This window comes from Sapajus apella, unplaced genomic scaffold (assembly GCF_009761245.1).
Source record: "Sapajus apella isolate SASKATOON/1434 unplaced genomic scaffold, GSC_monkey_1.0 scaffold3, whole genome shotgun sequence".
Taxonomy (NCBI): Eukaryota; Metazoa; Chordata; class Mammalia; order Primates; family Cebidae; genus Sapajus; species Sapajus apella.
In genome coordinates, this window is record NW_022436943.1 from 36,108,781 (window position 1) to 36,131,823 (window position 23,043).

A 23,043-nucleotide genomic window follows, 5' to 3' on the forward strand; every position below is an offset into this window, starting at 1 on the left:
TTTCCTGGGCCAGGCCCAGAGTCCCTGTGTAGTGTGCAGCATAGGGACTTGTGTCATGCATCCCAGCCACTCTAGCTGTGTCTGAAAAGGGCCAAAATAGAGCTTGGGCCATGGCTTCAGAGGTTCAAGCCCCAAGCCTTGGCAGCTTCCATGTGATGTTGTACGGGTAAACAGAAGTCATGAATTGAGGTTTGGGAACCTCCGCCTATATTTTAGAAGAAATATGGAAATGCCTTGATGCCCAGGCAGAAGTTTGCTGTAGGGGCGGGGCTCTCATGGAGAACTATTGATAGGGCAGTGCGAAAGGGAAATGTGGGGTTGGAACCCCCACACAGAGTCCCTGCTGGGGCACCACCTAGTGGAACTGTGAGTAGAGGGCCACTGTCCTCCAGAACACAGAATGGTAGATCCACCAACAGCTTATATTGAGTGCCTGGAAAAGCACAGACACTCAATGCCAGCCCATGAAAGCAGCCAGGAGGTAAGCTGTACCCTGCAAAGCCACAGGGGCAGAACTGCCAAAGACCATGGGAACCCACCTCTTACATCCGTGTGACCTGATGTGAGACATGGAGTCAAAGGAGATCATTTTGGAGCTTCAAGATATGGCTGCCCTGTTGGATTTTGAATTTGCATGAGCCCTGCAGCTCCTTTGTTTTGGCCAAAGTATACCATTTGGAATAGTTGTATTCACAAAGTATCTGTAGCCCCACTCTATCTAGGAAATAACTAGCTTGCTTATAAATAACAGGCTTATAGGTGGAAGGGACTTGCCTTGTCTCAGATGAGACTCGGGACTATGAACTCTTGGCTATGCCGAAATGAGTTAAGACTTTGGGGGACTGTTGGGAAGGCATCATTGGTTTTAAAATATAAGGACATGAGATTTGGCAGGGGTCAAGGGTGAAATGATATGGTTTGACTCTGTGTCTCCACCTGAATCTCATCTGAAATTGTACTCCCATAATTCCCACATGTTGTGGGAGGAACCCAGTGGGAAATAATTGAATCGTGGGGGCAGTTTTCCCCACACTGTTTTCATGGTAGTGAATAAGTCTCACAAGATCTGATGGTTTTATGAGGGGTTTCAGCTTTTGCATCTTCCTCATTCTCTCTTTGTCTGCTGCCATCCATATAAGACAGAATTGCTCCTCCTTGCCTTCTGCCTTGATTATGAGTCTTCCTTAGCCACATGGAACTGTAAGTCCAGTTAAACCTCTATCTTTGTAAATTGTCTAGTCTCAGGTATATCTTTATCAGCAGTGTGAAAAGGGACTAATACAAAGCAACTCATATGCTGAGCTCTTACTATGAGCTAAGCACTTTACACTCCATTTTCATGAAGCTTATTATATGATAACTTAATTATTATCCCTTTTGTATAAAAAGAGAAATGGAGACTCACATATGTAAAATATTTTTTCCAAGGTACAAGTAAGACAGTATATAAAATGGGAATTACATCAATGTTGTAGGACTTTAAAGTTTACGGGGTTTTTTTGGTTGTATTAGGTTTTCTAATTTGCTTTTTAAATCAAATAATTGAAAATAAACTGGTCAAGTTCTAGAAGGGGCTGATCTTTATTCTCATATCTAGTGTATCTGGATCCATTTTAAAATGTATATATTTAAAATTTTTAAATAATATCTCATTTTTATTTTAATATTTTAAATGAAAGTATTGCCATTATGCTATAGCCATTTACAGATACTAGTCAGTAGAAATTTTAATATGTTTATCAGATAGAACTATGAACAATACTTTCGGAATACTAACATGTCACTGTATTACATTGCTTTAAATTCAACAGCTTGTAAATTATCAAATTCAAGACAGTAATAGTTTTTTATACTTAAATATCTTTTTCAAATACACAGTTACTATGCCAAGAAACAGTAGACCATTTTTAGAAATCATAACTTCTAGAAAAACAAATGACATTACTAACCACTTAGCTTTGGACTAGGTGTTCCCAGTACAGGTCTAGGATCTTTCACCAATATTTTAGAACCAGCTATGGAAAGAAATAAAGGTGTTTACAAAAGTTGACATGATTAATTACATACATACATATGTACACACACACACATACACACACACACACACGCAATGCGATGCACTGTCCATTTTGTTCTCTGACATTTCAGATAGACAGTTTTCTCTAAAATGTCTCATTCATCACAACGTTTCAGTCCCCTATTCAACACTTGTTATGTAACTGACAATTTCAATAATTATTCCCATTATAGTCTGTTGGCACAAGCAGCAGATTTGTGTAGCCTTATCATCTTGGGATGTCATTTCTTATTTTAGAGGCATAAGCCAAAGGGTAGACAATTGCCTTCAACATCAAAGCTGAGAGCTGAGGTTTGTTCTTGTTGACAGAAGGCAAAAACTATTTGGGTAGGGTTTACATTTAAAAATTCAAAGTTTGCTGAAATAACTGAAGATGTCACCAGAAATTAGATAGACTCAAAAGTGAAATCTTCAAGGTTTTAAGCCAAAACCAAAGGTAGCCCAAAGCTAAATAAATCATGCAGGATATAGAAGTTACTGGAATATTATAGGAGCTATGACATGAATGTCTTGTAAACTATGTATCCTAAGAACAATGTAATGTCTTAAAAGACTGTAAAAGGAAGTGATTTGGGCAAATATTCCTCTGGCTGCAAAATGGAGAAAACTTGGAATGGAGCAAGTACTGATACGGCTAGAGAAGTTAAGAGGCGCTACAGTAGTCCCAATAGAGATAATGCTGAGTTAGGGTATGATAGCAGTGACAATAAACCAAAAAGTGGGATAGATAAGAAAGCTATTGAAATTGTGGTGATTTAGAGGGATATGAAATATCTAAGTTGATTACTAGATTTCATGTGTAACTGTAAGATGGCAATGTCACTGAGATATGGAAAACTAAAGGGAAGCTATATTGAGAAAAGAAATTTATGAGTTTAGTTTTGCATATATTGAGTATTGAAATGCCATTGAAGAATTCCAATAGAGATATCAAGTAAACAATGGAATTGTAACTCTGAAGCTAAAATAAAATAAATAAATTAGAAATATTAATCTGTAAGTAAGCTATGTAAAGGATGCTGTTTAAGCCATTGGCTCAAATGATATCACCCATGAGTGAATACAGGATGAAAACAAGAGATGGCTAAGTACTGCATCTTTAGAAAATCATAAGTAGAAAAAAATCAGTGTATAAAGGAAATGGAGAATGGATACCAGAATTAGGAGGGAGTAAATCATTTACTCATTCAACATATATTTATTGAATGCTTTTCACATGTAAGGTACTAATTTCGTGTTAAAATTACAGTTGTAAACACTTTGGATGAAGTCTCTCATAAGATTATATTCTAGTTGAAGAGTGGTAGATAAGAGGACAGGAGAGTGGAAACAGATAATGACAAGCAAACAAACCAAAGAACAAGATCTTCTCAAAATACAGAGATTTATATGATAAAGAAAAAAAATAGAAAGAAAAATAGCAGAGGGATGTTCTGCTAAAGAGAATGAAAACATTTCAAGAAAAAGAAAGTAATTGTCATTTATGAAAGCTGCATGAGATAAAAAATTAGAAGGCCTTATAAATAGAGGGTTTCTTGGATATCAGGCAATTGATTTTGTTGATTACTTTACCAAAAACATTAGAAAATCTTTTACTCCTTCTTTTGGCAACATAACCCTTTTCCAAATGAGAATTGTTCTGAGTGAGCAGCAATAGGGTGGACACTTCACCTAAATCTGGTCCAAATATTAATACCATATGACCCTGGCTGAGTAATGGATTTGGAGATGGGCTCCATTCAAAATTGTGGCAAACAGAATCCCAGATAGCACTTTCCTGACCAAACTTTGGGAAAGACTCTTTCTACTAGGATTACTCTTATAAAATAACCTGAGCATGCTGGTAGCAATTTTCTCTAGTCTAATGAATAGTGTACACACATAATTTATGTTCACCTGGAACCTCTATGACCTTATTTGGAAATAGGGTCTTTGCAAATGTAATTAACTAGAGATCTTGGGATTAAATAATCCTGAATTTAGGATGGGCCCCAAATACAAAAACTGGTGTCCTCATAAGAAGAGGAGAGGCCACATGAAGATACACAGGAAAGAAGGCCATGTGGAAGTGGGGCAGAAATTGGAGTAAGGCTAGGAGCCAATGAATACCCAGGATTGTCAGAAGCTACAAAAAGCTAGGAATAGGCAAGGAATGATTTCTGCTCAGAGCTTACAGAGGGCACGAGGTCCTGCTGACACTTTAATTTTGGAGTTCTGGACTTCCGAACTATGAAAGAATAAATTCCTATTCTATTAAGCTACCAGCTTGTAGTACTTTGTTAGAAAGTCCTAGAAAAATAATATACCTACCTTGAAAAGAGAACTTGAAGACAGAATAGAGGCAAGAAATAACATTCACATGAGAAAAAATAAAATCTATGAATAAACTCATATTGTTATGCCTCTGGATCCGGAAGTGTTTATATTACTCCTAGACTTGTAGTCAGTCAACCAATTTCCCTTGTTTCTAGGCTAATTTGAGTTGAGTTTTTGTCTGTAGCCAAGGAAGGCATTAATAGTACAATCCCTTGTGTTAAAAAGATTCTATAGAGAAAACTTGCCTTCACAAACAGGAACTTTTCCAGTCCAGGTGTTATCAGATCTACACACTCTATGTTCTGTTCCACCTGCTAAGAAGAAGCCAGGCTGACAGGTGTAAATCAGTGTATACCCATGAGATGGAAGGTCCATCCCTACTACATTTGCATGAGCAGGAGTTTCTGGCTGTTTACAGCTGTGGGCTATATTAAGAAAAGAGAACAAAGTAAATTATCTATGAACATGTTAAGAAAATTTTGAGACAGGAGTCACAATATATTTTAGACATACTTCAATGCCTTTATATACATATATCTTTTAATAATTATTCTAATAAATTACAAAAATGTTTCAATGCAAATATATTTATTGATTTCATACTTTAGCATTTCCTAATCAACCATTTGTGGAACACTAGTAGATATTAAAGAAAATGAGGAAAAAAGAGACATTGTCAATAACTAAGCTCACAAATGTATGCTTTCCCATTGTACAGAGTCACATATTCTAGAGAGTCACAATAAACTTCAGCATTTTAAAGGATCTATGAAGTTCCCTGGTAAGACACCTTTTAATATTTGTCAAGCTCGGGTTTTCTATACTAGTTTAGAAAATATTATTTTATAAATTTCAATTTTATTACATTTATTTTAAATTATGTCTATTTTCTTTTATATAATTGGCTGTGAAGTCAGCTGTGAACCCACCTCCTGGGTTCAAGCAATTCTCCTGCTTTAGCCTCCCATGTATGTAGCTGGGACTACAGGCACCTGCCACCACACCCAGCTAATTTCTTGTGTTTTTAATAAAGATGGAATTTCACCATGTTGACCAGGCTGATCTCAAATTCCTGACCTTAAGTGAAACCACATCTAATTATATTGCTCTGGTATTAATATTTCCCAATGAAAGTACACTTTAATATTTTTTTACATATGGAATTTTCAGGCCATATTTGGATCCATATGCTAGAAGTATCACTTTATTCATCTAATTCTGTCTCCTTTTCTCCATGTTTCCTTCTACTCCTAATTCTCTACATTGATTATACCATATCTTCCCCTTATTTCATCTGTTTTATGTCTTATAAAGACCATTTCTGTCTCAATCAGAGATAAATACTACAAGAAATTTTCCCTTTAAAGCAGACAGCATTCTTAATCATTTGTTCATAGATATAAATCCTTCAAAGCGATCTCTGAAAAAAGTGTTCTGTGAATAAATTTGGAAAAACAATATTTTTCATTTGTTTCTTAATGGAGGTCTGTAATGGTATAAATAATAGGTAACATATTTTTACTTTGTGTGCTAAACATTGTGTTAAATGGTTTTTCTTTTTTTTTTTTTTTTTAAGATGGAGTTTCACTCTTCCACCCAGGCTGGAGTGCAGTGGTGTAGTCTCAGCTCACTGCAGCCTCTGCCTCTTGGGTTCAAGCGATTCTCCTGCTTTAGCCTCCTGAGTAGCTGGGATTACGGGTGCCTGCCACCACACTCAGCTAAGTTTTTGCTTTTTAATAAAAACGGGGTTTCACCATGTTGACCAGGCTGATCTCAAACTCCTGACCTCAAGTGATCTGCCCACCTCAGCCCCCCAAAGTGCTGGGATTACAGGCATGAGCCACTGTTCCTGGAATAAACGGTTTATATTTGATATAATTCAGTTAATGAAATGTAATCCTCATGGAGTATCAATAACTACAAACAGTCTGTCTCTTAAACCCTATGTTATGTACATGTTAGAAACTTTGAGATGCTTTGCAATAACAGATGATGTTAAACTTTATTTAAATTATCATATCCCAACTGGAGGACATCAAAGAGCCATGGTTCACTATGAAATACCTAGTTACAGGCACACAGCTGTTCTAAAGTACACATTCTGAGGAATTCTCCTTTAAGAAATTTTCCATATTTAAATATAAGCCAACAAGACATGTAACATGACATCTCTATGGAGTGTTCTCCTGTTTTAAAGTAAGCTGCTGGTCCCTAGGGACTCCCACAATCATTTGGATGGTTCTGAACAGGGATGGAGTAAATTCACAGGGCTTGCGTAGGCTTCAGCAAATCCTAAAAGCTAGATACCATCCTACTAAGTGGTTCCACTCCCAGCTTACTTTTTTCATATTTTACCAAGAAACACAATTCAAAAGATAGGGGAGGAGACTGTTTAAAATGGCAACTGGAGAGAAATAAAAGTCAAGGAGTTGACAAGCTAGAATTTATTTCTAATTGTATGTCAGAAAAAGTTATTTAGTGACCCTGGGCTTTGTTCTTATTTAATCTGTATAGCAAGTGCTCTCCGCTTAAGATCAGAGAACATATAAAGGTTTCTGGAAATACTAAAACTGTTTTCAAATTTTTGGCCAAGTGCCCATGAATATTTCCTTTCATAGATGTTTTTAGTTTCCCCAGATTCTCAGATAATATTTTCGCAAGTGATTTTTTAAATTAGAAGCTGTTAGATTGGAGCCTCGGGTATTTCAGAGTAGTTCAGACTGATAAGTGCAGATCTATAAACTAAAAACTAAACTAATCATCACCTAAAATTACCTGGTGGCCAAGCTAAATATAAGGCCTTTATAAAAAGAACAAAATTGTGCCTTGTGCTTTCTGACTTACTTGGAAAAAGGGATTCCCAATGGGCATGAATTTGTGATGCAGGAATCAGATTACATACATAAAATATGTTTTTTAATTTAAATGTCTATTTGATACACCTATAGATGTAAATTTCTCTGTATACTTGGGAGAAAAAATGCATATAAATTCTTACCCATGATAGTATTATTTCTTACCCATAATACTTACGTATGCATTCAGGCTGAATTCCACTCCATGTGAGATCAGGGAGGCAGGTGCGTGTTGTAGACCCTTGGAGAAGGTGTCCTTTTTTGCAATGGAACTGTACAACACTTCCTACCTATAGCAAATTAAAGAGAGAAAAAAAATGATCCAATACAACTTCAAATATGGCAACAAATAGAAAGAGCTTGAGTGAGTAAATGTTGTCAAGTGAAATTCTGTATGGTAGAGTTGGAAGAAAAAGATAATTGAAATCTAATTTAAAATAAAATAGGGAAAATTCAAAACTGAAAAATAAAATCCTGGCTTTATTTGTTACATGCCATCATCAAATAGCTGAGTCCTTAGTACCTATATAGATACCAAGTTTTTTGCCATGGGAATTTGAAGAAAATATTTAAGACACCAAAAATCCAATAAGCTACATTTAAATACAAGATATAAATAGTTAGATAAACAAAGCTTGATAAAAATAGATATGGAAATAAATATAATTAACAACACAAAAAACAAGTAAATATTGAAGCTGAAAAATGCAATATGAGATTAGAGACAAAGGTGGTTATTGAAGGTGGTTGTGATAACAGAAATATACAATAGAAGAAATACGTTTACACTAGCTTATAAGGGTATAGAAATTAGAAGAATATCTAGGAAAATGGCCTTCAAAGTGTAGTCTCTAGATCAGTGACATTAACATCCTCTAGGACTTTTTTTAAAATGTCAATTCTGAGGCCTTGCCACAGGTACACTGGATCAGAAACTCTTAGGGTAGAGACCAACAATCTGTTTTAACAAGCCCTTTGGGTGGTGATAATGAACACTAAAGTTTGCAAATGACCTACATAAAAGTGGAGAAGCTAATTACATGATGAGAAATGTATGTTGGTTAAAATATATATCATTTGTTTTAGGGGAAAGAGAGTATATTAGGTTGATTGGCATTTATTCTTTCCAAAGTGAGCAGGGAAGGTAGACGTTTGGGATAAGTGGGAAGGCGGGTATATAATAGTTAAGAGAACAAATCCCAGAGTAATGTACATGTAGTTTTAATTCTGAATCTCACTTTACTTGAATAAGTCATATTTCCTATCTCCTCTTTGAGACCTAATTTCTCATTTATAAATAATGATAATATTTGCATTGAGATGTTTTAAGAATTAATTGAAATAGAATATATATACTGCACTCCACCCCACAATGACACTCAAGTTTTAAATAAATTATAGGTATGATGACAAAATTGAAGACATAAGTAAGAATTAAGTTTCTGAAGGGTCTCAAATGGCAGGATATGGTATTTAGAAAAATTAATAGTAGTAATTCTAATTATGAGGCTGGCCTTACCATTTTACATTTGAGTAGATAAAAACTGTACTAACTTGTGGCAGTAACCATGGAAAAAAAGTTATTCCCTCAAAATAATTACAAGGAAAAATCAACAAGATTTATTGAATGATTAGAGGTAGAGGATGAGATAAAGTATATTTAGGGTCTGCCACTTTGGACTTCTCCAGCAATTGCAGTCTGAGAATACTCAATCACAGTTTTAGGACTTATCACTCACATCATGTTTTCTGCCTTCTCATTAATTTCTTCTCCCACCTGACAGGACAATAAGAAGCTAAGCTTGAGATGATATAATTTCATACCAAGATTCCATTTGAAACTTCAGACTCTGAATTATACTAGTTTTCATATTGTCATTATTACCCAGAACTACAGTAGGCCAGAAATATTAAATTACAAAATTATTTCTCTGGCAACAACCTTTTATCTTCATGTTATCTCATGCTGTGTCTTCCACGAACCTTCACCTTCACCTCTAGAAGATCTCTTACCCCTGGATGCCCCATTTTCTCCCGGCTGCTACATTGACCAACTTGAAGAAGCACCATTTGCATTTTATTCAGTATAACCAGAGTCCCTTGACTTGTGATCCAGAGAATGCCATTCACATTCTTTCTGAAGTTGTGAAAAATGGTGGTACAGGTTTTGATTTTTTTTAATACAGACAAGATTATGTGACTGATTATATATAGTTTGCAGTTCTATTCTTAGTCAGACCAGTTCTACAAAACCCATCATCTCTATTAATCCAGCAATCCTACTTAAGATTAGGTCCCAGTTAACAGTGTCACTTGTCACTAATAAATTTTCCCTTCATTCATTTTACCACCAAAACTGGCAATTTTACCTTTTAAATCTTTTTTGAAGTATCGTCTTCTTTTTTTCTCCACTTATATATCCAGTTTTACTTCCCAACATCTTTTCCAGTCTTTGGTTCTCACATTAGCAGACATCACAATAACCAAAAGGACTTTATGAAAACACAGATGGCTGAGTTCCCCCGTCCAGAGTTCGGACTCAGTAGATCTGGGGTAGGTCAATGAATCTTACTTCCAACAAATTCCCAGGTGAAACTGCTGCTGCTGATTAGGTACTACACTTTGAGACCTACAGCTGTAGATAATTATAATAGTCTTCTAACTCGTCTCCATTTCTCTATTCATGACCCACTAAATTTATTTTCTACACTGAAGTCAGAGTGATCAATGCAACACGAAAGTTTGACCTTATTATTCACCATTGGGATAAAGTTATATTGTGCTAACACAACAGAGACCTCCATAACCTGGCCACTGACCGGCTCTCTAGCATCATCATTAACAATTTACTTAATTCAAATTCTGTTCAATTCACATTTAACTTTTGTATCCTGAAATGTGTGCATATTTTCATGCTATTCCTACTGCATAGAATGCCTCTCCCACTTTCCTTTCCTAGCTCTTACACTAAAAGAATTAGCTCAGTCATCATCTGTAGAAAGCCTTCCGTGCAGCAAGAAATTAGAAAAAGCATCTCTTTTGTGTGCTTCCTTAATGCTTTTCACTCTTATTAGTGTTATTACCTAGCCTATGAAATTATCTATTCCAGCTGACAAGCATATCAAAATGTTAGCCCTTCTACTCCAGAGACTGTGTGTACTCATCCTTGTGCACTTTGAGCTTAGAAATGTGACTTTAAAATGTTGGAGTAATGGAAGGAATGGGGACTAAATAATATAACATTATTTGATTACTTAAAAATATTTAATGTCTATGCATTCTTAATATGCTGTGATATCACCTCTATACTTTAGATAACATAAGGTTAAATCATTCTGTTTGTTCTTCGAAAAGTATATTTGGGTTATTTCATTAAACTTTTAAATTAGTCAGGTGTAAGAAACATGTTGGACTGCATACACTTTGTTTTTATTTGTAAGACATTTTTTCTCAATCCTGTAAACTTTTTGAAGCCATTATAACAACTGCTTTAAATATTAGCCAAATATTATGGAATTAAAACCTGTTATAAGATTTTTCTATGTATCACTAATACATCTAATTAATAAGATTTTTGTCAAATTCAGTTATACCTAATATGTAATAAACAGATTTATACACATTTAATAATTGATTAAATTCTTATTCAGAATTTGTTACAGTCAAATAAATCAACAAAATTTTATTTATATATCAGTGCATTAATAAATAATTTATTCAGTGATGAACCCACTTACTAGCGTATTTTACATAGTTCCCTACTCTTTCCCAATTGATACATCCTTCTGACTGAATGACTTCCAACATGCATAGTATAATTTGCTTATTTGTAGAATAATAGGCAACAACATTCTAAAAATGTATATTATAGAATTCAAAAAAATTCTTGGAAAAATAACTTATGTATAATTTTTTCACCAATATCTACTAATAAAAAGATTTATTTGTATATTCAGTATTGCAAAAATTAATATTGAAAGTTTTTATAACAAGAATTAAAAACAATCCATATCAAGTTTTCATTGCAACCAGTGTTTAAATAAAAATCACTTTAAATTGATTTAAGTATCATATTGTGTACAAGTGTATGACAGAATTTTAAGACATGTTTAATTAGTAAATATCACTTATGTTCTTTAACTCCTTATTCTCCTCTTTTAAATGTTATGTACTAGTATGTACTAGTTCCTAAGCCATAAAATTTATGTAGCAAATAATAGGATTAATAGACATCTTGCATACATTTGTAACATTCTCAATAAGATCTATTTTTCCCTTCCATGAGATTTCATAGCAAATGACACTTGGCATGCCTGAATTTTCATCACTGCATTTGTTTGCAACTGACTTCTAATATCATATATTTGTGTAACTGGAGTATACAGCATGGTTCTTAAGAACTTTCAAAATTTATGTATAGTTAAAGTTTCAAAAACGTATATGCTTCCTCTGCAATATACATATTTTAAAACAAATTTATGTTTTTCATCATTTATTTATACTAAACATTTTATTCAAGAAAAATTGACATAGCTTCTAACAAAAAATATGTATATTAAAATAGGTATAGAAAGGCAAGATCACAAAAATGAAGGGATAACAGATATGTTTAAGATAAGATGCAAGTAATTTTTGCTTACTGAGCATATATTTTGGTCCTGAACTTCCTGGTTTAAGAAAAGTTTAATTATAATTAGTTATATTTAAAACAAGAAGATTTTAATTGAAAACAATTTTTTTCTTTCAAAATTCATGTGATTGTATTTATCATTTAAGGTAATAAAACACTATGAAAGATATATTTACCTCATTCAACATACTAAGATACTAATTTCAATTACAAGCTGAAAATCATATATAATCACTGTGATTATTTTGGTAGGGCTAAATATTTTATGGTTAGATATCTTAAGGTTAAATACCTAAAGAGGCAGATTTAAAACATTTCATACTCATAATAACTTTATGTAACAAGCCCTAAATCCAAATGATGCACTTTCCATTACCCAGAGCTCAATTTAATGAGTAATACAGCAGTGTGTATGTGTGCGTGTCATTTACTCCATAATTAATCTCTATGTTGCATCAATTATTTTGACAGCTATTCTCTCCACTACCAATCTACTTTTGGTCAAAATTATTCCAATTTATAATATTTTAATAAAAGACAAATTATGTTATATACTTTTTTCAATGACAGAGTTTTCATCCTATCAATGAGTGATATATTTTATATGTTAATAATTAATGATGTCCAAAAATCTACTATATAAATCTATATAGAAAAAGAGAGTGAACAAATTAAAGAGAAAATTAAGAAAATGATTCTAGTGCCTCTGTAGTTCATAGCTTTCTCTTGCTCTTCCCAATGTGGGCTTCCTAACAGATGTGATTTTGCTTCCTAACTCACTACTAGTCACCTAATCCAACCAATGTGAACACAAAGTTGGGACATTCTGATTCTTCTTGGAAATTTGGAACTGACATTGAGACAATCACTTTCTGTATGTGGCTGAGATGTAAATAGAAATGATTCATTCTTGGCTGTATGGCCAATGTGCAGAGAGAATATATGAGGTAGGTAAACAGAAAGTAATATAAAACACTGTGAACTTCCAACAAGTGCCTGCACTCTGGGCTTGATGCATCTCACCTGAATTCCTCCTTTAGGAGTCTGGACATACTTTCACAGCAATGCTTTTAGGATTTAAGTTGCTCCAAACATTTTTTTTTGTTACTTGCAAGCAATTGTTTTTCTCAATGGGTCAAGATGCCTTTAGCATATAAAACCGTATTCATTAGGAACTCACCGATAAATGGGTATTAATTAGAATTATATAACTATTTATTGTGTTAGCTTTTACAGGTTTATTGAACATATTTAGTATGTATATACATATATACATTCAAACCTGTCATATGTATGTAAGGAAGCCAATCTCCCTAACATAAGACACAAAATACATTTAATTTTAATAGAGAGTTTTATAATTATATACAGTATAATTAGACTTTACCATATTTGAAGCCTAGTCTATATTTATTCATATATAATATAATGATTTAATACCTGTTTATTAGCCCAAATAATACAAATTCAGTGTTAGGTTAACTTTTTTACAACACTTTTCAATGATTATAACAGAATCCTTAAAATGCAGAGTTGTGATTCTCTTCATTCATTGGTTACTGCTTTAATTTCCATGTTAATCATCCCATTGCCACTTTCTCAAATAATATTTACTAGAAAAAACTCATATTCTTTAGAAAATCAGCCTGGTTTAGCACATAGACACTAACATCACAATTTTGTATTCTGTTAGGATATGTCGCCAACTTGCTCTGCAAACAAAGCAAGTCACATTATGTTTCGGTTTCTTTGAACATATGATGAGGATTAGTGCTGTGCTGCTAGTTGCCCATTTTTCAGCATTTAGATCAATTGATAAAATCTTATACGGAGATCTTAATCTAAAGTTCTCTGAAAACACCAATAGAATGGAGACAGATTCATTTTTATACTTTTGTACTATCTGGGCAGAACTGAAGGAAATCAGAAGAACTGGAAGTGCTATCAAATCAATGTTCATACTGTACCTGAACTGTAGGTAAATGGAAACTATTTTTAGCCACAAAATATGGCCCTTTAGATGAGCCCTTCCTTTAGAAATGGATGGTCTTCAAGTTCACACTGAATTTCACACAGAATAGCACAATTTACAGAACGCTGCAACCCAGGGAAATTGGGTAATATGTAAATTGGCTATTTTCGTTTGGAATCAGTATGCACTTTGGCTCCCCCTGGATCCCTTGTAACTGAAAACTTGCTGAATCTCTACCTAAAATCTAGATTGGAAAAAGAGAGAACATGAAAGTCAGCCACATATGACTGGGCATGATAAAAATTCTAATATAAAAATTCAACTATGTGTTATATAGTAACAGGTTATGGTTATTTTTCAGTAATTTTCCACTATTCTAAACACTGACAACAATGTCATATATACAATTAGTGCTTTATTGAATAACCACATTTTTATATATTTGTTGTTTACCTCAAAAGTTTCTCCTTTAAACTCTTTTATTTTTACTTTTCTTCACTGTCCCCATATCTTTCTGTAGAGTACTCCCTCAGTCTTATTGTCTTATACATAATTCTCTAATGCTTATAGATTTTTCCTATGCTTACTGCTATTTTTACTTTTTGGTTTAATTTATATTTATGTTCCAGTTAGGCCATTTTATTGAGCATATTTTTTCTAATTTCCTTTACTTCCACTCTTTTGTTGTCTGTCACCTTTTTTATGTGTTTACGAATGTAGATAGAGCATGACTTGTTGTTATGTCAACAAGATTATATGCAGATGAACCAAAGAAGCATTTTGACCTAGTATGATACTAAATGGACATATCTAAAGTACCCACTTGAAATCCGAATGTGTTGTTCTGAGATCCATGCCGAGGGACACCTGGGTTTTCACAAGAGGTACGTGTGGGCTCTAAAATGAAGATTAAAAAGATATTAGTCCTTTAAAATTTACAATAGATATATTTCTGTCATAGAAAACAATTTTAAATAATATGCGATTTAGTGCAAATGATCTAGGAAATAATAAAGAATGTAAATCTAATAACATCTCAACAACAGAAGCTTGTTAATCTTGAAGCAAGAAATTCAAGTAGACTTTATTTGGTATTAATTATGAAATTTTTGAACTTTGAACCCTTCTAATATAAAGCACTTGACATTCAAGTAGCTCTGTGGATGCAACGATAAGGAAAGATAAAGGATATGAAAGTATTGTACATGCAAAAGCATTTGGTTGAAGACCTTGCTAAACTATGATTTGGGGTACGGTAATATTTCTCTGAAGAAGTAACAGTTTGGTTTTTTTTTTCTTTTTTTTTTCCCCAGAAACAGGACTTCATAATTTGGATTTTACTGATACCCATAGGATATTTAGGCATAAGTATGGTAGATAGATGACTCGATTTACTTGCATGACAGATTATTTGGTTAGTTTACCCAATATGGCATTAATTTTAGAATTACAGAAATGTAGTTACGATCATTTTGTAATCAATATATATTTTAGATAATTTTGGAGCAAGTCTAATTTCATATGAAGATGCTTTACTAACCATAAAGATCTAAATAAAATGTTAGTACTTAATAATGTCACTACTTGAAAGTATCCTTATTTTTCATTTTAATGATATACAACAAAATTATTTCAAGTGTTTCTTCTAGAAGTTTAAAATGCTGAAATTAATGTTGTATTTTCTACCAATATTCATTTCAGTGCCTTCTAATTGTTCCTATATTTTACATTTGCTTTTATATTTAGCCAACTATAGTTTATAGGATAGAGAAAACCATTAAATGTCACTCCTATTAATTACACAGTTACTGAGCATAATCAGTCCTTAATTAATATTACCTATGCAGTGAGGTGATGAACCACTCCAAGTGCCATCTGCTTGACATATTCTGGTACTCGATCCCACTAATATGAAAGGAGAATTGCAGCTGAATGAAACCTCTGACTGGTATATAAAGCTTTTGCCTTCTCTTTTTCCTTGGGAAGGTATACCAGGGTCACCACAAAACTTTGCTGGAAATGAAAAGAAAGATGCTTATGTCAAAGATTTAGTATTCAGCTGAGTATACAGTTTAGAAAAATGGTGACAATTAATTGGAATATTTCACCAAAGACATATATTATGCATGATAACTCTATCCCAATAAAAAACTTTATTTTTTAGCTTATGTGTAGATGAAAAATATTGAATTGAAACCTCAGTATAATATTTAAAAATTAGTTTGATTCAAGTATTTTCCACTTAGTAAGCTACCTAAATATAGAATTTTTGTACTTTTCTTGTTTTGCATACACCAAAATCAAACCACATATTTGCACTTGTTAGCTGCAAAGTTGGAATACACTCTTGAAAAAGTAGGTGATTTATAGGTAGCCCTACCAAAAAGAGCCAACCCAAAATGTTCCAGGCTACATGCTACAGATTGCAGTGTCCTTTTACATGTATATAAAAAGTTCTGGTTATTTGTTTTATTGTACTCTGAATACTCTGAACACTCAAAACACATATCCCAGAATCTTATTACCTTTCTTTTTAAAAAGATTGTCAATATTTTTTAGCATTTTTTAAAATAAAAGAAGGCCATCAGAATCTAAATCTATATAAAACCATGGAATTTCAGTGTTCTACAACAACCACTGAAAAGATCAACTTCTTAGGCTTTCTTAAAAATGTGATTAGCTTATACCATTCAACATGCGTTTACTAATTACTAAAGAAAAGCATTACTCTAGGTGGTTTGGAATATTTGAACATATCAGTAAACAAATACTGTAGGATATCTGCTTTTGTGGGGTTTATGTATTTGTGAGGGAAGCGAAGAAACAATAAACATCATAAGTTTTAAGGAAAAAGTAGTATCTGAAAAAGTGGTAAGTCCTATGGGGAACAAAAAAGTCATTCAGACTGCATGTGTGTGTGGTGGTGGGGACTAAGAGGCAGGGGAAGATCTTAAATAAAGTGGCAAAGGTGTCTCTTATTGAGAAAAGATTTAAGGAAACCAAACGTTTAGCCATGCTCAAATCCCAAGGGAGGACATTCTGGATAGAGTAAATAGCACTGCTAAAGCCCTTTGTTGGGGCATAGCTAGCTTTCTAGATGAAGAGAAGGCAGCCTGTGTGTCTAGAGCAGAGTGAGCATGCAGAAGTGTGATAGGAGATAAGAGCAAATGGTTTCAAACATATTAGATAAGCCAGGCAAACGCACTTTTATCAAATGCTTTCAATGTTTTTATTGTGGCAAAAAAATATGTAACATATAATTTATAAATTTAACCATTTTGAAATGTACTCAATTTTCAAATGTTCAGATTAAGCACCTGAAAGCTTATTTCCCTCTAAAGCAAACAAACAGCAACAACCAGATGCTTAAGATGATTATATGTTGGGTGTCCATGAAATGGATCATCCAAATTGAGACACTTGACAGTGAAAGGGGACTCTACATGTACAAGAGATTGTCCAGGACAAGGGGAATAAACTTGGCATGTCCAAGCCAACTGGAAAGCATGTATACCTTAATTTTAGAGTACCAAAATCTTGGACTTAATGTCCAAATAAAACCTTCCTCTAATTCAAGACTATAGAATAAACTTGGATTTTTAAACCTCCTTTTAATAGCATTTAAAACTTTAAAAAAACAATTAAAATTAACAGTAATCATTAAATAAATATTAAAATGAAATGGAGAGGAAATATTTGTGTGTGTGTGTGTCTGTGTGTGTGTGTGTATGGCATATATGTATGTGTGTGTGTTTGTGTGTATGTATACATAATCACTACTTTTATATTTTATTGCTAAAAAGAATACTGATAACAATATTCTTGTATAAAGTAACACAAGTATAATAAAAACATAAAAACCATTAGTTTACTGTGATTTAATTTTCACCGTCTCTTGGATATTGTAAGACTTTGGGATAGTTGACATATAAGGACTTCTGGCAATATTGTATAACGTCGAACCCAAAGGCCAGGTACACTGTCTTACTAATCTTTGTATATCCAGCACATTGTGAATTAATAGATGCTTCCTCGGTGAACATCATCAAGGAGATTTCAGCTGAAGCAATTGTTTCTATTACTAAGTTATTTCATAACCTACTCCTACTTCTGAAGTGTTTCTCTTATGCATATTCAAAAAAGGAGGAAGACTTAAACACCTAAATTCCTCAATCCCCCACTTTCCTCTCTGTGTGTCACTCCATCTATTTCTATCTGAATTTTCATGTATATACCAAACAACCTAGTGATATCAGGTTTAGACTTAAGACACAGAATCTCTTTTCAAATGGCTTCATAAAGACATAAACTTTAAGATGAGAAGATATACTCTAAACAAAATTAAAGAGAAAAAACATTCCTCTTTATAAAGTCCCTAACATTAATTGATTTGTATACTCAATGGGTAAGACCATCATTTCTTAAGTCTACCTTCTCTGAACTTCAGTCTATGCTCTGCCATTTTCTAGCAGTATGACCTCAGGCCTATGACAATGTAGCTGCTTCCCTAAATGATGGCAGAGTAACACTGTGCCCTTGCAATTTGATTTTCTCCTCTGAGTTTAAGTGTCATTGTCTATTAAAATGTTATGACTAATCCTATGTACCCAGGAGCTCTGTTATTTGTAGTAGAAATGATATATGTAAAGTAACTGAGACAAAGGTAGCCTTATTACATTTGAAATGTAAATAAATATTTTATTATTATTTGTATTTCAATAAAACCAAAAACAAAACAGCATATCAAGATAATTTCTTAACTGTAATTTTTTTTCAGTCATATCAAACAAACAAGCAAACCTGCCATATGCTCATCTTTATAAAACCTACTTGACTCTATCTGTCCTGGAGAAGACCTGGAGTATCTAGCCCTATTCAGAACACAGCGATGTTTGCTAAGATGATCTTTTTATGAGTCAGAATTTTAAGGGCCAATTATGTGACAAAAACATTGAGGCACTGGAACAGACTTACTCCAAAACTGGAGACTTGGGTAGAAGGGTGAGAGGAGTGGTGAGGAATGAGAAGTTATTTAACGGGAATGGTTCATACTGTTTGGGTGATGGTTACACTAACAGCCTGGACTTCACCACTACTCAATATATCTATGTAACAAAACTGCACTGTACCCCTTAAATTTATACAATTTTTAAAAAATTATGTTATGGTACCTAGAAGGAGCTCCTTTGGATATTATATGAACTGCAGTCTAGACCACAACTGTAATAGTTAGGTCTATCTCTCATGCTCAATCTAACTTGTTAATAATATCTCTCTGAAACAAATGTCTTATGAGTGATCTGATGAGCAAGCAAAATGGTGGTATGCCTTCCCAGTATTAGCCATCACTTAATAGGAAGCTTTTCAAGTAAGCAATGCCAAAGTATAATTAATAGTTTGTCTTCAGTTAGTCATCATAATTCTATGTCCATATAAAATATATTTATTTTATACTAACATATGTTTCATTTTTTATAATATGACTATAAAATATATAACTTGCATTAAATAATAAAATGACTATCCATGAACTTAACACTCAACTTTAACAACTGATAATTGCCAACACTGTTACAATTCTTTGTGGCACCACCCAGAAAGCATCTCTTTTCTTAGGCCCAGGGTAGCATACTTTGCCTCATCCTGAATTCTAGGTTTCTCATTTCTACACATTTCTTGGTAATTTACGTTCATGTGTGTGCATGTTGTTTGTGTGTGCGTGTATGTGTATGGCATATATGTATGTGTGTATATGTGTATGTATATATAAGCACTAGTTTTAAATTTTAACCCTAAAAAGAATACTGATAACAATATTCTTGTACACGTCTTCATTAACGTGTATGAAAATTTCACATTCCTGTAGGGAAAACACTTAAAAATAAAATTTATTGACAATGGGCTCTGTAAGTCTTTAACTTTACTAAATAATAGCAACTAGTTTTGCAAATAGCTGTGTAGCTGTGTCAATTTACACACCCATCATGAGTCTGCAGAAGTTTATGTTGCTCCATATCCCACTAATACTTGATATTGTGTAATATATTTTTTCAATCTCCTGAGAGGAAACAGCTGTCCATGTATTGTGACCATTTTTGTTGTATTGCCTTTTGTATTTTAGAAAATACGTATATATAGCAATATAATTTTTATATCTGCCAAGGAGTATACCATATTCCAGGGACAGAACAGTGAATTTAAAAAAAAAAAAAAAAATCTCTGCTTTCAAGGAGTATAAATTTGAGTAGAGGATATAGTTCAAATAAACAAGATAAACATAATGTATAGTACGTTTTAAGAAAAAATAAGAAGTGAAAGGGAACTGTTAAGGAGATAAATAAAGCCTGGAAGGGAAATGTTATGTGTCAGTGAAGAAACATCAAATAAGGTGACCAGAGAAGGCTATACTGAAAGGAGGGATTTTTAGTAAAAAGCTGAAGGAATAAAAGGAAATTTTCAGGTAAAGTGAATAGTGAACATAAAAGCCCTTGTGTAAAAGCATAGCTGAGTGCTCAAAGAAAAGTCTAAGAAGGCCTGTTTCTGGAGCAGAGTGGGTGAGAAGGTAAGTGGTAGGATATGATAAAATCAGAGGAATGCAAGAAAAAATCCTAGGAGCCTGTAGGGGATTTAGTTTCCACTTTGAATGGGCTGAGAAAACACTGGAGGGTCCTAAGCAACTTAGAGAGTTAGCTCTGCATAATGTCAAGGCCTTGAGACAGGCAGAGTGCTCCTTTATCCCACGCTGGGAACGAAAAAGGCCTAGGAACAGGATAATGCTAGACAACTCTCTGAATAATTTTATGTTCACTATTCACTTTACCTGAAAATTTCCTGTCCAGATAATGTTCTACAATAATTTATACAGAACTGCAACATGTGTTTGTTTTGTTTTGTATTCTTCCAAATTAATCTTGAAGTAACATTGCTAGGTATATAGTATATAGTAACCTCTGTAAATAAAAGGCAAAACCCTTTTATCTCTACGCTTACTTTGGTAATTTTAGATGTATAATCCCAATTATTATCATGACAAATGCCATCATAAGAATTTTATTTGAATAAACATGTAGAACTGACATGGATTTATTGCAACAAAAGATTTGGGAACAACTTTCAGAGTATTCAGTTAAGACAATAAGAACATATAAAAATAATTTGCAGCAGGAGAATAAACTTAAGACTGTCTCTACTTTGAGAAATAATTTTGAAAAATAAGAAAAATTTATAAACAAAGCCATTGGTGTAAACTTTTGAATCAGTGAAGAAGAAATAGAATGATTTAATTACATGAAAAGTAGCTACATTGGTAAATACTGATTTTTCTTTGAACCCTAATTAGGCATTGAAGAACGATTAACAATCTCATATTTGCTCTAGAAAAATTTGAAAATTTTGAGTAACAATTATCACTTGAAATCATACTTACGTAAACACTGCGGTACTTCTCCACTCCAGGTACCATTCCCTACACAGGTCAAAACAGCAGGGAAGGAGAGCTCATAGCCTGGAGAACAGATGTAGCTAATACTAAAGCCCCAGTCGAAATTTGTTCCTTCCAGCCTTCCATTAGAGATCTGGGGAGGAGTTGGGCAGGTAACAGCTGCAATTACATTAAAAGTGATTAGACACAGCTGTTGAAATATCCTGACTGTTAAAGATATAAATAAATATCATTAGAAGAAGCATATGTGCTAATTTAACCTTTTTGAGGACAATACGTAGTGACTGTTTTATTGTCCTGGTGATATTCCTGAGACACCCTGGAATTAATCCCTGTGGGAAGCAACTTTTTCTTGGCAACATAATGGCTACTCGTTGTCAGAGATTCTCTTACAAAATAGCAAGCTACCTGACATCTCAGAGAAGGCAAATAGAGGATGACCTTCAATCTAGTATAACGTAAGTGATAAATTATTGGTTTTATATAAAATTATTTTCCAATGCCCTTTAGACAGACAAGACTTGGATTGTTTGGCTATATATAGCATCAGCATTTTAAACATGGAATTTGAAAGTAGTTCTGCAACATTTTTGAAAACACAGGTCATATGTCTCATTAAAATACCTAAGTTAGTTCCCTTAACCATTTAGATTCATATGTTAAAACTTATTATTAAAGGGTTTGTCAATGCATTTAAAAAAAATTTTTTTAATGTATTTTGTTTAAATTGTTTTAAGTTATCCTTAAGCAAAGACAGGCTGGAAAAGGTAGAGATGAAAGGATAAGGGGGACTATCAACTTCAAAATATAAACACAACGGATGCCTGTATTATGAGGACTAAAAACATATGAATAACTTTTTACAGCTGAATAATATCTAATTCATATCAGGATGAAATAATAAATGTATAGAATAATATCTAAAATATAAAATATATAAATCTAAAATATATAAATAAAATATATAAATTATATATTTTATAAATATAAATTATAAATTATAAATTATATCTAAAATATATAAAATGCTTATATATTTTAATTTACTAACTGTATATTTATAGTGATCTGATACAGAAACTGAATAATAAAGAAGGAAAGACAAATACATTGAAATTATTTTGTTAGATTATAATTCAGTAAGATATTAAACTATTAATTCACAAACATTTAAACAGCAATGTAAATGAAAAATTTTAATTAAGTCAAATAATTATAAAACAATAAGTTGTCTGATATTGCATCTACAGTATTCCACAAGTAATCATAAAAATTGGCCGAAAAATTTATAAAAATATTTCCAGTAGAAAAACAAACAGCACAAAGTAGCAAATTTATGCTTGTATTGACTAACAGATTAATTCTAGATTGAATTATTTGAAAAAACAAGTTTTCCCATTGTTGCAGAAAAATTACAGTTCTATAACTCAGGCTGGCTGTTCTAAATTATGCAAAGTATTTTTCCTTTTCCCCCATCCTTGAATGACTTGACCCAAGTGGATCAACAAATTACAGTAACAGTTCATCAAGATTATATTCATCAATCAATATAAATAACAATGGTGAATATGGATATAATATTCTTTTGGATGCATTAAAGCTTGTTGTCATTACAATAAAATATAATTTTGTCAAAATGTTATTTTAAATTCTATATATTAAAATACAGTTTTTTAAAATAACCATTTTTAGTACTAGAAAAATAAATGCAACCTTGAACTAAAAATATTATTTAAACATACTTTAAATTTG

The 23,043-nt window shown here is 32.9% G+C and overlaps 1 protein-coding gene across 6 annotated transcripts in view; it reads right to left on the bottom strand.

Moving 5' to 3' along the window:
* CSMD3 (CUB and Sushi multiple domains 3) overlaps positions 1-23,043 on the bottom strand; it is a 1,239,477-nt gene that overhangs the window by 19,460 nt on the left and 1,196,974 nt on the right. For all 6 annotated transcript variants that reach the window (XM_032246339.1, XM_032246357.1, XM_032246370.1 and 3 more), the window contains 6 exons: positions 21,277-21,450; positions 15,690-15,863; positions 14,674-14,747; positions 7,427-7,538; positions 4,639-4,818; positions 1,950-2,015 (listed from right to left, as the gene is read on the bottom strand). In XM_032246339.1, coding sequence (XP_032102230.1) covers positions 1,950-2,015; positions 4,639-4,818; positions 7,427-7,538; positions 14,674-14,747; positions 15,690-15,863; positions 21,277-21,450 — 780 coding nt within the window. The remainder of the gene's footprint in view (positions 1-1,949; positions 2,016-4,638; positions 4,819-7,426; positions 7,539-14,673; positions 14,748-15,689; positions 15,864-21,276; positions 21,451-23,043) is intronic.